We start from the raw sequence: 14829 nt of genomic DNA on the forward strand, positions 1-14829 counted from the left end.
TGGAACCACAAGAAACGTTGGTAATAATGCATTGTTCACAACCCTCAAGTCTTGCACAAGCCTGTAAGTATCCTTTTCTAGCTATTTTACAGGGAGAATTACAAGGGCTTTTAGCTGGCACTATTATTTCTTGTTGTATCAAGGACTAAATTACAGGTTTGATTCCCTGCTCTGCTTCTGGTTTTAGTGGATACTGCGGAACTCTAGCAAGAGGTTTAGATGGGTTAAATGTTTACTGGTTCTGCAGATTTGAATCTACCTACTTCATTAGCATGTTTAGCCCATAGGTTAGCAGGTACCTGCTGCAGCAGATTTTCATCTGTCTGTATGCCTTCAACAGGCTGTTCCTCAGCTTCTGCTAAGACTTCCCCCTCTGATTCTGTTGGAACATCCAAATACACCCCTTCTGGTGTACAGTAAATAGTACAACCCAGTTTGCATATAAAGTCTCTCCCTAGCAAATTTTACCGGTGCAGTAGTACTCAAAAAGGAGGGAATACCTTTCTTCAACTGGTCTTAAAGAAATTGGTTTAGGTTCTGAAACATAACAGTAGCATATGTTACTCCAGCTGCCTTTACTTTATGTTTTGATACTGGTATCTGATTATCTGAGGGAATTTGTAATACAGGCCTAGTGGCTCCAGTGTCCATCAGGAAAGGAATTTTCTTTGAATTTGAGGATGATTGCAAGGTGCTCTGAAGCTTTAGCCCATGTCATGCCTTTAGTAGGATATTACCCGTAAAACGTGGGCTATTGCAACAGTGGTCTATTAGATCATCTGTTGTTATGGTAAGTTTACTTACACAGCTATGCTTTTTTACATGCGAAAGCAGACTGTAGTACTTGGGGACATAAGATCTTATTCATATTTTGTGTTTTACTTTGTTGACAAGAAAGAATACTAATCTGAGAAATGCTATTTTGTTTTAGGTATGCCGTTGCTGAATCAGACTGTAATTTAGCATTGGCCTTGGACAGGCGACATATAAAGGCGTATTTAAGAAGAGGTGCTTGCCGCATTTCTCTTGGAAAACTAGAAGATGCAAAAGAAGGTCACTAATGTTTTAATTTTAACTATTTAACATTACAGTAGCCTGTAAGTTGCTCTTAAATTTTCACAGAAGATTTTAAAGCATGTTTAACAAAACATGATAAAATCTTTAAATATTTTAAAACACTGAAAATGGGCTCCTGCCTAGTCAGACTTTACCTATAATCAAATGTCAGTTAGTAAATAAATAATTGTGGAGTGCATGCTGAAGTAACACTAAAGCAGCCATTTTCAGCCAAAAGAACGTATTTTAGGTTTGCCATTGCAATCAAACATAGCTGTTGAATGTTGTACTAATAACTATTGAAATAAGTTTAAACTGCTGCACTAAGCATTATTGTTACTTTGTACTGTGAATTCTTTGGAAAGTAGCACTTTTGTAGGTCAATTAGCTGAACAAGGTGAGTCAGCGGAAAATGTGGTAGGCCAATTAGGTTTTAGCACTCAGTTGGCTAATGGTTATAAAAATGTAATATTTTTAAGTTAAATTTTGTGAGCTTGCTTTGTGAGAAGAAAAATGGGTAAATTTTATGTAATCAAGACATGTCTGTGTACAAGATAAAAGCAAACACTAGCTTAACTCTCTCGTAATCCACACATTCTTCTATGATGCTTCTACCATAAGAAAAATTAAATTCAATGTCTGTGAAACTGCCATTAAGTGTACACCTCACGTTCACCCACAAATCAATACATCTTGACCAGTGATCCATACTAAGCATCTTACTATTTGCTGCTAAACTGTGAATAGAGAACTCTGATGAGCCAGCAGAAATGTACTTCTTAAAAAAAAATATATGTATATCCAGTAATACTAGTGAGTGAACACCCAGGTATTACTTTACTCCCAAGTGGAGAGCACATACTACCAGCGGAAATTAGGTCAACCATGACACAGACCTTATGTAAAAATATGCAGAGATTACCTGTTTGTGTCTTCGCTGTAGTATCTTATAGTCTGACTGTTGATCTTCATCTGTGAAGGGCTCTGCACTTTGTACTTGTTTATGTACTTTCAATTCCTGCACTTACTTATGCTTTTCATTTACTTTAATGTTTACTTATTATATACAGTTGTCTGCTTAAGGGTGTCTTCTCTGATGCTTGTTCCCCACTGTGCTTTTTGCCTTTCATCTCTAAATACATCCCTCTTTTGACCAGTTTTATTACTCATCTCCTACATAATTTTCTCTGTCCCCAAAATATTTTCTCGTTTTCTGTGTTATGCTATCCATTTGCCACCTTTTATCACCTTGCTTTTCCTTCAGACATCTATAAATAAATTCATGTAGATATGCTAAACTGTAGCTCATGCACTTATATGTAATACATGTATAATGAAGCTTAAGCCCATTCATCTGTGGCCCATTCAGTTTTTACCAGCTGTGTCTATTGTACGTGTATTGAAACTTTAGCCCATGCAGCTGGTATAAGTATGTATGTATATACATGTTTGTTTAGCATTGGAACTATTATATCTTCCAGTTGTCGCCACTCTGATTCTGTTTTCATTATTCTCTGCACTTTAAATGTGAATCATTTGTATGTATTAACATATATCAGAATTACTGTTTATGCAGTTATTACTGTTTACTTTCTTTCTTTCTTTCTTGTGCATATATTGTGTGTTATTTATCCCATGGGACTACTCTTAAAATGGACCTGTTTCTACAGGGTTAACCCAGTCAACAAAAATAACTAAATGTCTAAAACAGCCTATCCTTACAAATACTGGCATGACTGTTGAAAAAATAACTTACAAAACAATGTAGTTATGATTATAGCGTAATAATTACAAATAGTGATACCTTAATTCATTTGTAATAATTACAAATAGTGATACCTTAATTCATTTGTAATGCATCATGGGTCTGATTATTGCCCTTTCCAAGATGAATGGTTCTGTGGAGTTGCCTATAAATTCCTTATTGTTGAAATTCTTTGTGAAAACTGTCTGAAGAATGTCTTAAATATTGGTCTGTATTCTCATGAAGCATTAACTTTTTAAAGGAAAACTCCACATTAGAATTAAAAAAAAAAATCTGTTTTCTCACTTTTTGTTTTCTGAACAATTTTAGCACTTCAAAATCACTCTGCTTCTTATAGAATTTTAATGTTTTCTGCAAAGTAGCTGCCAACCATACCTCTCAACTGTACAGATTTTCATCGAATGAATAGATTTTTGCCACATATATTTGGTCCATTTTTCATAAAATTGTGTTTTTTTGGCAAATTATTTTCTGACTTCATACCCTTCAGAAAATCCATGAATGTAAAACCTGTTATTCTATCAACTTTCTAAGTCTGTAAAAGCAGTATTTAAAAAAAAATTCCCTATTTTTGGGTCATTCTCCCACTTTTATTTATGGCTTTGTCCAGATTTCTTGCTCTGAGGTTGAGAGGCGTGCGTGCCAATGGGGCTTGGCATAGCAACGTGAGCTTGTTTTACTTCAGACATTATCTTTCCCTTAATCCATTTCACGCCTGCTTTATATGAGTCATGCCAGACATAAGGAAGTAGTGGTGTACTCATTCCCCATGCCATTAACTTATAATGGGAAAATGGGAATAATGTCAAGTGACTGGCATCTTGTATACCTTCTGTTAACAGGACTGCTTCTTTTATTACATGAAAGGCCTTTATTTGTGTGTGTCTCAGAGCTTGTTTCACAGTATGCTAAGGAGTTATACAGCTGCAACTAAAAAAGTAGCTCATTTGCAGGCCTTTGTTTAAAGTCTCTTTTTTGTAGTCCAACATGAATTGCCAGTCCTCTCCCCCACAGTTGGGTAAATGTGTTGTTACTTTACAAGAATTACAAGAACAAATATTTTCTGACTTTTCTTTAAATGTCACAGACATCTTTGATGCTGCATTTAAGTTACATTAAAACGTGAAATAATATAAACAAACATTTAAAGTTTAAAGCTTAGCATTTCGATACTGTCATGCTTATGTAAATATGTCAAAAGAGGTGACTGCCTTTGAACCATTGACTGATGATATAATTGCTCTGTTTTGCTATAAAAGACATGGCTACATTGGAAGCAGCTGTGAATCAATGCAAGTTCTCTTCTTCTCTGCAATAGACAGCGGAAACAGTTTAGCACCTCTCTTGTCTTTTTTACAACAGTTACTGCCTAACATCAGCAGAACTAATTACCCATGTAAGATTGTTGACAATACCTTACTATAAATTTCTCTGTGTCTGTGGTATATCATGCTGCTGTAGACAAATTCTTCTGCAGATTATGTGAGAAGTTAAGCTTTAAAAAAGTGGGTGGTCTTTCCCTTCCTATCATTTCAAAGCAAGGAAAGTCCTTGAAAATAAAATGTCGCTGTTCAACTGTTTGAATGTTACAATTTGGTTCAGTATACTCCTTTCTGTGTGTGTCAGTTTAGTAGTTACTCATTAACCAGGAGTCAAAACTAGAATATTCTGATCAGCATAAACTTAATCTTAAAGTTAGTTGCAGCTATGAACTTAAAAATATTTTGTAAGGTTTGATGATGTTCTTCGTGTTTCGCTGTTGCAGTCATTACATTTGGGTAATCTGCTGGCAGGTTGCCCTCAGTTGGCCTGAATTCCAAAGTCTTGGGTCCTGTGTAGGTTGCTGTCTCCTCTTCCATGATGTCAGGTCATCAGGGGTATAAAACAAGCAACCAACGCCATTTCCTTTAGTCTTTCTTGCCGTGCGGTGCCCGAAGCAGAAGCATTTCGCAAGTGCCAGTCAGCCAACTCCTGAAATATTCGAATTTGAGTTTCAGAACCAAAGTCTTCACTAAAGCTAAGTACCCCATTGGGGAAACTTTTCTTGCTCCATACCGATGTCAGAAAAAGTTAATAATTGTATTACTTGTGGGAAGCAAATACCTCATAAGGATTTCCATTTATACTGTATTCCTTGCCTAGGCCCTGATCACAACGTGCCTGGCTGTCGGTTTTGTGCTAGATTTAACCAACGCACTATTAAGCATCTGCATATTTTTGCCTCAAAGTATTTTGGAAACGGATTTAACTACCCAGAAATGTCGTTGGGATAGCAGTCCAACTACCGGAGTACATAAAAAATGCAAAGAAAAGGACAGAGAGAAAATCGAGGTCCAAAACTGATGACGAAGCTTTTCCTAAGCCAGTCGCCGGTTTGCCGGTACTCAGTGAGGCACTTTCGCAGACCCTGATACCCGCTACTTTAGAGTTGCAGGCCCCTACCGACACCCATGTGGAGTCTGGCATACCGCAAGATAGTCAAAGATTTTGACCCACGGATGTATCTCCCTCGGATGGGTCCGGAGCCGCTGAGCAGGCACCGGCTTCTGAGGGTGTATTCAGGCCTCAACATCTTTATATCAAACCAGCGACAGCTGCAAAATTAAAGACAAAATCAACTTCTAAAACTAAAAAAAACGACGCATGAGCCATGTGCACAGGCCTTTATGCCTAAAAACAGATGATCAAAATGGCTGAAGACCTTATTACCTTGATCAGGGGTTCCCATCCCCCTCCAGATCAGGTTTCTGTTTCTGTTCTGATTCCTCTTCTGATCAGGAATTATCTATACCTCCCTATGAGGATTCTGATGCAGGGGAGTCTATACCATCTGCATCACCTCCTGATGATTATTCATTTGGAGAAACCTTGCATACTTTGAGGGAGCATTTTCACTGGGAAAGTCAAGATTTCTCAGAATCAAAAAAGAGGCCAAAGGATTTTCTTCTCCCTCAGCACAGGCCTTTAGCCATACACCGTTTTAGACATTGTGGATGATGTGTTTTCGGAGTCAAGCTTGACACCTGACTCCTTACCTCCGGCTCCCAGCAAGCCTGACAGATATTACAGGGTCCCTGACTCACACAAATTTCTATTTAGAAACCCTGCTGCTGACCCTGAAACTATTTCACAGGGTCCAAAGGGAGTTAAGGCCTCAACAGCAAAAAATCTTACCCCCTCTGACAGAGATTCAAGGGCACTGGATAGATGGGGAAAAAGGTTTATACATCTGCAACCTTGGCAATTAGGGCCTTAAACTGCCAGTTTCATATGCGCAAGTATCAACATGTTTTGGGACTGCTGAAACAGAAAATGATGTTGATTTCTGAATGTGCAGAAAATAAAGAATTGCAGGAATTATTGCATGCAGCTGAACAGGTTGGAAAGCATACTTTGCAATGTAGTTTTGATTCCTTAGAGGCCTCCTGCAGGGCTGCAGTTACTGGATCTGTGATTAGGAGGCATGCCTGGCTAAAGGAGCAAAATTTGCCTGATCATGTTAAAGCTAAATTACTAGATGCACCTTTACAACATGATACTCTGTTTGGTATTAAGGCAGAAGAGGTTTTAAAGAAAATGGAAGACAAAGCTAAGTCTATGCAAACTGTAAAAGACTTCTTACAAGTGCAGCCACCAAGATTCAGTAGACACTGGCCTACAAAAAATTGGTCCTTTCCTGTGTCAGACAGAGCTCAAAGGGGAAAATCCAGATGCCCTAAGGGTTCCAGATACCAGGCACAAGATTCATACAGGTCAAAGCAATGGGGCGCTTCTACCTCCAAATCTGGAGGAGATAAAGCGCAAACCTACAGAAAACAGTCCCAATGACTTCCCTCTGCCTTCACCAAGCACTTATCTTTTGGCAGCACCCTTAGGGGGAAAATTAGCACTTTTTGCTCAAAATTGGCAGTTAATAACCCAGGACAAGTGGGTGCTAAACATAGTATCACAGGGATACAGATTCAATTTCCATACTCTGCCAATGGCAAACGGTTGGCCAGATCTGCCAAAAAATCAATGGGCAGAGGCACAGAAACAGGTTACGTCCCTCATGGATATGGGGGCCATTCAGCCAGTACCAGAACAGGAAAAAAGACAAGGATTTTAATCAAGACTGTTCTTGGTACCCAGAAGGGACAAAGCCTGGAGGCCAATACTGGATTTATCGATTTTGAACACATACCTGGACATTCCAAAATTCAAAATGCTGACTTTGCAGCAGCTTCTGCCCATGCTGGTCAAGAATGCTTGGCTGGTGACATTACACCTAAAAGAGGCATACCTGCATGTCCCAATAAAGCAATTGTATAGAAGATACCTCAGATTCAAGGCTGGCTTAATGCATTACCAATTCTCTGCAGTGCCCTTTGGCTTATCTACTGCGCACAGGGTCTTTACAAAGTGCCTGGCACCAGTAATTGCATTTTGCAGACAAAGAAGTATTCAAATATATCCTTACTTGGACGACTGTCTCATTCAAGCAGAGAACAAGGACATTCTTCTTCGACACCTGGCATTTGTGAAAAGGCTTCTAACATGCCTAGGGTACACAGTAAACGAAAAGAAATCACAACTGGTACCCTCTCAAAAGATAACATTCCTAGGTGCAAGCTTGCATGCAACTGCCCAGATGGCTTACCTCATGCCAGACAAGCAAAGGCAACTGACTACTTACTTCAAACTGATGGCAACAAAAACCCAGTTATCTGCAAGACCAATTTTGTAGGCTTTGGGCTTCATGGCATTTTGCATCCTACTGATTCCATATGCAAGACACTGCATATGAGGAAACTTCAGTGGTACCTAAAAAGTTTATGGAGTCAACATTGTCACAGTCTGGAAACAATGATTCCTCTCATTCCCTGCCTACAACAGGAGTTTCTATGGTGGGCAAAGGCATGTCACCAGAACATGGGACGGGCCTTCACTCTACCCCCTGCCAGCCAAACCTTAACAACAGATGCATCAGATTATGTCTGGGGAGCCCACATGGCGGGAAGATGCATTCAGGGCAAATGGACCCCAAAACAAATGCATCTACATTTCAACCAGAAAGAGATGCTAGCTATTCAAAATGCCCTCACAGCCTTCAAGGACTTACTTCATCCAGGACAACTACTGATAGACTGACAACACCACGGTCATGTGGTATATAAACAAGCAGGGGGGCACGCACTCATACCCCCTTTGCAGATTAGCCATGGCACTGTGGGACACAGCTTTGACTTACCAAATACATCTTCAAGCTCAATTCCTGCCAGGAAAACAAAATACTCTGGCAGACGATTTAAGCAGAAACCTTATGGATCCTCACGAATGGAAACTAGATCCACAAGCCTTCAGCATGATAACAAAGAAATGGGGGAGCCCAGACATAGATCTATTTGCCTCCCCTCAAAATTATCAATTGAAAAGATTCTGCACAAGGACTTATCACAGACGAGCATGGAAAGTGGACGCCCTATCCTTTAGTTGGAAAAAACTTTCAGTTTACGCCTTTCCTCCACTGCCTCTTCTTCCCAAGGTCCTCCTAAAAGTCAGACAAGAAAAACCAAAGATGATGCTAATTGCACCAGACTGGCCCCGCCAATACTGGTACCCAATCCTAAGGAACTTGTCTCAATACCCAGCTTGGACCTTACCTCAAAGACCTCAACTACTGTCCCAGCAAAACAATCAGATCCTGCACAATCAACTCCAGACACTGAACCTGGCAGCATGGCTGATCATGTAGTTAAGCAAACAACTCCTCTCAGTAAAGCTGTGATGGATGTCATTTTGGAAGCCAGAAGGCCTAGTACTAGAAAATCTTATGCTGATAAATGGAAGAGATTCTGTGCTTGATCTCGAGCACAAGGAACTGATACAGCTGAACCAAATATTCCTCAGATATTACAATACTTTGTTTGACAAAGGCCTATCTTTCTCATCAATTAAAATCCATGCCTCTGCCATTTCGGTTCATTACAATACAGAGCCACCAATCTTCTCTCATCCTTTACTAAAGCAGTATCTTAGAGGAGCCAAAATTTTAAGGCCTCCTAGAAGATCGCCAATACCTGCATGGGACCTCAATTATGTGTTGGAAAAGCTCAGCCTGCTTCCATTTGAACCAGGTGCTACTGCTGATATAAAGTTCTTATCATGGAAAACTGCTCTGCTACTAGCAATTACTTCAGTAGGAAGAGTTTCAGAGCTACAGGCCCTTATGGCTGTGGAGCCTTTTATCATATTTTACCCAAATCGGGTGTCTCTGAGGACAAATCCAACATTTATGCCTAAGGTGGTTTCCAGTGTGGCTCTTAATCAAACTATTCATCTGCCAACTTTTTATCCAAATCCGCAGAACAAGGGGGAGACAATTCTGCATTCCTTGGACATGCACAGACAGCTAAGATTCTACTTGAGCAGGACTAAAGCTCTAAGAAAAACTGAACAATTACTAGTGACATATGCTGCAGGATCAGAAGGAAAGGCTATTTCAAAGCAGACAATTTCAAAGTGGATAAGCCACTGCATTTGTTTCTGCTACTTACACCATGGTAAACCTGTGCCCAAGGACATTAGGTCTCATTCTACCAGAGCTGCAGCTACTTTAGCAGCCTTTCTCGGAGGAGTACCAACCAAAGACATTCTAGAGGCTGCTACTTGGAAGTTCTATTCACACCTTTACAAAGCATTACCATTTGCCTCTCTACTCTAAGTCCAGGGCAGGCTTTGCCACTGCAGTTCTGCAGGGCCTTATAGCTGCACCTAATGCTGTTTAGCCCAGCCTCCCAACCATAGCTTTGGGATTCTACCCAAGTGTAATGACTGCAACAGTGAAACATGAAGAACATAGTACAGTTGTGTACACTTACCATAAATGTAGATGTTCGAGTGTATTCACTGTTGCAGTCCAAGTTACCCGCCATCCCCCTTTTATTCTGGAGTTTATCTTTCCTTCTCTATCTTCTATAACCTATGTGGTGTATTTGCTTGTAGATGAAGGTAAAGCTTATATTGATGCATGTGTGTATATATTTATATATTTGCTACCTTTTTGGGGGCACCTGACATCTGGGGCAAGAAAAACTAAAGAAAATGGCGTTGGCTGCTTGTTTTATACCCCTGATGACCTGATGTCATGGAAGAGGAGACAGCAACCGACGCAGGGCCCAAGACTTTGGAATTCAGGCTGACTGAGGGCAACCTGCCAGCAGATTACCCAAATGTAATGACTGCAACAGTAAATACACTCGGACATCTACATTTATGGTAAGTGTACACAACTGTACTTTTTGATGCATTAGCAGTGTAACAGCTTGTCTTGGTGCAAGTGTTCAGTGCTTAACTTTAACCTAAAAACAATAAAAATGCAGTTTGTGTTTTCTCTTTTAGTAATAGCTCATCGGATAAAATTTTAGCTGAAGCAGAGCTTTTTCTATCCCTCTGGAATGGTGACAGTTTTTGGCTTTTATATGCATCATATCTCAGACTGTGTCTGTCTTGGCTCTGCCCAGAGGTTAGGCTCTTCAGATTGTTACTTTTTTACATACCCTCTTACTCTACATTTCAGAACCAGTAGCGTCTGTCACTGTGCATCCACAAGCAAACCTGTATTTCCACAAATGCTGATTCATTAACTCTAGTATTATGTCTAATTTACCTAGGATAATCATTTTCATGTTAGGGGAGAAATGTGGATTATTTAACAATAATGTAATGCCTATCTTGAAACTAAATCATTACTTATTTTTTTCCTTTGATATGTCAAAGGTTCAAGACTTTTCAAAGCCTATACTACTGTCCCCATATCGGTTTAAATTCATTCCTTTGATTCACTCTTCACTTGTCCTTTTAGAAAAACTCTTGCATATCCTACCTAGGGATCTTAGAACAAGAAAAGATGATGTTGTTGGGGTAGGGTTTTCTCTCATTTAGTATTAAACTGTCCAAAAAGTGATGTACTTAAAATGTCTCTCTCTGACTGAAGTAGTAGTGCAGCAGAGTTTGGTTCAATGTTTGTCTGATTCAGTTTCTTTTTGACCGGATTTAGTATCTGAATCAAATAAAACAATTCACCGCACACTCAAAGCAGGGATGGGCAGCACATGTATTCCATGCAAATGCCTAATATAGGCCTGTTCTTCTTCTTATCATCATCATACTTTCTGTTCATAAAGTCATAGGAGGTTACTAGGCTGTCGACCTGAAGGCCCTTTCAAACCAAGCTGTTTCATCTCAGTGTGATACTAGAGATAAACTAGTCTATACCAGGATTGTATTTAGTAACGACTGCTCATTTCTAGGAGGGTTGTAGGTGCTATCCCTGGTAAGAATTTACGGTGCCCCATCCACTCGTCCAGGTTCCTTTTGAACAGTGTCATAGAGGTGCCCTGTTTCGCATGAATTTGCAGCCTATTCCAAAGATGTGACCATCGCTGGGAGATGAATCTGCCCCTCTGGCATGTCCTATTCATGTCACAGGCCATATTTAGGTCCCTGGAATGGATAGCTCTAGTCCCGTTTGATTTATGGATGTGCAGAAAATCCATTAGGTTTGGGTTTGAGACTGTTCTGTAAGGCAGGCACAACTCTTCCCTAAGGAGTCTGTACGATACAGTATAGTGACAGGGACTTTAGTCAGTCTGTGTGAGTCAAGTGCTGGAGTCCCTTGATCTTCTTGTTTAAAAACCTCTGAGGGCTCTCCAATTGTTGTTGGTGCTTTGTACGGTACATGCCAAAAGGGGCATTATACTCCATTATAGGCCTGATTATTGATGACTATGGGGAGAGTTATAACTTCCTTTGCTAATCAAGTGTGCCACATAGAAAGCCTTCCTCACTACAGTAGATGCATGGTGGTCAAAATTAAGGTCGAAGTCTACTTGTGATCCCAGATCCCTTACCACTTCATTGGTACATAGGGTTTTGTTATTAAATTGATAGTGTAAAGGGACACTGTTTTACTGAAGGGAATGATGATGCATTTCTTTGCATTCAGTTTTAGACCGTGACTAAGACACCAGTCATTGGTCTGTGTAAGACCTTCCTGAAGTACACTGACCTAGGATCTTAAGAGATTACTAGGCCGTCAACGTGGAGGTCATTTTAAACCTAGTCATTTCAACCCAGTATAATACCATGCAGGTACTAGCCAATACCCAAGATAGCATTTAGTGATAATTGCCCATGTTCAGGAGGGTTGTGGGCACTACACCTGGTAAGAACGTACGGTGCCCCACCCACTCATCCAAGTTCTTTTTGAACAGTGTCTTAGATGTGCTCTGTTTCAAATTAATTGGTAGCCTGTTCCAAAGATGTGGTAGTCACTAGGAGATAAATCTGTCCCTCCAGCATGTCCTATTTAAGTCACAGGCCATATTTAAGTCCCTAGAACAGGTAGCCCTAGACCCATTTGATTTATGGATATGCAGTAAGTTCATTAGGTTTGAGTCGTGGGTTGCTCTGTAGGGCGGGCATAAGTCTCCCTCTAAGAAGTCTGTACAATATGGAGTATAGTGTCAGGGACTTTATTTAGTTGGTCCCCTGTAAGGCACATGCTGGAGGCCCTTGATCATCTTTGTTAGAAACCTCTGAGGTCTAATTGCTGTAGGTGCTTAGTATGGTACATACCGAATGGGGCATTATCTGTCCCATAATTGAGTACAAGTGGCAAGCATGGGGGGGTTATAACTTTTTCTCTTGAGCCGATGCCATTACTAGTCAAGTGAGCTAAGTGGAAAGCTTTCCTTGCAACGGGACACACGTTGTGGTTGAAGTTGAGGTCACTGTCAATCTGCGATCCCAAGTCCCTTACCACTTCATGGGTACTTGGGATATTGTTGATTTGATGGTGTGAAAGGATATTGTTTGTGGTAAAGGAAATGATGAGATGATGCATTTCTCTGCATTCAGTTTGAGACCATTACTAATACATCAGTCGTTGGTCTGTGTGAGACGGTCCTAGAGTATACTGACATCATTTGGGGATTCAATGATTGCACCTATTTTGCAGTCATTTGCAGACTTGGTCAGGCACAACCTTTTAGTTTCGACCTGAACTTTTGAGAAGTATATACCAAATAGTAGGGAGCAAAGCACTAACCCCTGTAGCACCCCGCTGGTAACAGGTCTGCTGGTTGATGTGGAGTCACCCACTTTGATAGTGTGTGTCTGGTTTGTGAGCCAGCTGGCAACCCATCTTACAATGGAGGGGTTTACATTCAGTTTACTAAATTTATCTGTATTGCCTGAATGTGGGATTATGTCAAAAGCCTTTGCCAAGATGAGGTATACTGTGTGCACATATTTGCCCTCATCAGTGGCCTTGGTCACACTTTCAAAGAAATCCACCAGATTTAAAAGGGAGGATCTTTCCTTCAAAAATCCAAATTGGGCAGGATCCAGGATTTGGAGGGTCACCTATGACTTTATTTATGAGGACCATAGTGATACGTTCCATGGCCTTACAGATGAGGCTGGTCAGACTTATGGGTCTGTAATTCCCCGGATCTGTTGCTAGGCCACCTTTGTGGAGTGGAATAACTGTAGCTGTTCCCCATTCTACAGGAACAAAACCTGTCATAAGGCTATGATTAAAAAGGGTACTTAGTGGTGATGGTGGTTCATGTTTTAGCCTGTTTAGAAGACAGCCTGGGATGTCATCTGGTCTCATGAAGTCTGTGTTCTTTGCCTTGGACAGGGCTTTGAGGACCCACTCTTCAGATATGTTGGGTGGGTGGGGGGGTTTGTTGTAAATTCGGAGGGGATAAGGGAGTGAAGTTTTCACAAAACCTATCGGCTAGAAGGTTTGCTATCTCTGTGGGGTCAGTGTGTGTGATACCATTGGCCACCAGTTCTACACTTGCTTGGTTCCTACTCTTTAGGTTACGTACATAGCTGTAAAAGGCCTTATGGTTATCCTTGGCAGTACTTGCTATGTTTCTCTCAAAGGTGCTCTTGGAGGATTTGACAAGTGTTAAAGCTGAGGAGGGTGCTTTTCCATTGTTGAGTCCTTGTCTTTGTTTTCTTGGACAGCAACTTTTCGAGTTTATTGTAGAGTTTAAATCCAAAACGAAAATGGCAGTAAAACACTCACTATTTAAAAATAAAACAAAAAGACAATTGGTAAGCGCTTATAATGGGATGTCAAGATGTGAGGACTGTAATTATTGTAAATTTGTGATGCTGGGTAACAAAATAGTAGTAAGGGCTAGGGATTATACCATTAATATTAAGGGCAATTATAATTGTAAGTCCAAGTTTATTGTGTACCTAGTATCATGTAATTTTTATAATAGATTCTATATTGGAAGAACTATACGTAGCTTCCACTGTAGAACCTATGAACATCTGAGGGAAGTTGAAAAGCTAGATGTGACTAATGCTTTAGCAAGACACATTAACTATCACAATAATGTCAAAGTGGGGCTCAGTTTTATTATTATTGACCAAGTTTTAAATGCAGACAAAAGATGGGATGCAGAAGGAGATTTTAAACTGGAAAGAATGTTTGGCAAGTGAGGTTAAACACAGGCGCAGATCCAGGTATGAATGAAAAAGAAAACTTTAAAGCAGTGTTATGTAACAAAGGGTTAAAACACTGCTAATGTTTTGGATCGTGTGATTTGAGTAACATATAAATGTGAGGTTTGTATGTGGGACAACCAGGTCTGAAGAAGTTCTTTATGAATGAAAGAGCTTACCAGTTTTTTTTTTTTTTTTTAAATAGTGAGTGTTTTATTGCCATTTTCATTTTAGATTTATTAAATTATCAATTGGAGCTGTTTAGTTTTATTGTAGAGTTTGTTGATGCTGGAAGTCCACCATGGCAGCTTGATTTTACTTGGAGCTCTGGCTTTGATTCTATCTGATACAGCTGAGTTTATACATTTATGCAAATGATTGTACAGGCTTTAGTGTAAGCTTCAGCGTAGTTACCACTTTCAGCTGGAGATGGGGCTTGGAATACATTTATTCCTTCACCTAGGAGGGCATAGTTTGCCTTGGGAAAGTTTTTTAGT

General features: G+C 40.1%; 1 protein-coding gene across 2 annotated transcripts in view; it reads left to right on the forward strand.

Moving 5' to 3' along the window:
* RPAP3 (RNA polymerase II associated protein 3) overlaps nt 1-14829 on the forward strand; it is a 1123208-nt gene that overhangs the window by 266532 nt on the left and 841847 nt on the right. For both annotated transcript variants that reach the window (XM_044078821.1, XM_044078820.1), the window contains exon 6: nt 932-1053. In XM_044078821.1, the coding sequence (XP_043934756.1) occupies nt 932-1053 (122 nt within the window). The remainder of the gene's footprint in view (nt 1-931; nt 1054-14829) is intronic.

The sequence above is a fragment of the Protopterus annectens genome, chromosome 7.part1 (assembly GCF_019279795.1).
Source record: "Protopterus annectens isolate FY-2018-M chromosome 7.part1, PAN1.0, whole genome shotgun sequence".
NCBI classification, from domain to species: Eukaryota; Metazoa; Chordata; order Ceratodontiformes; family Protopteridae; genus Protopterus; species Protopterus annectens.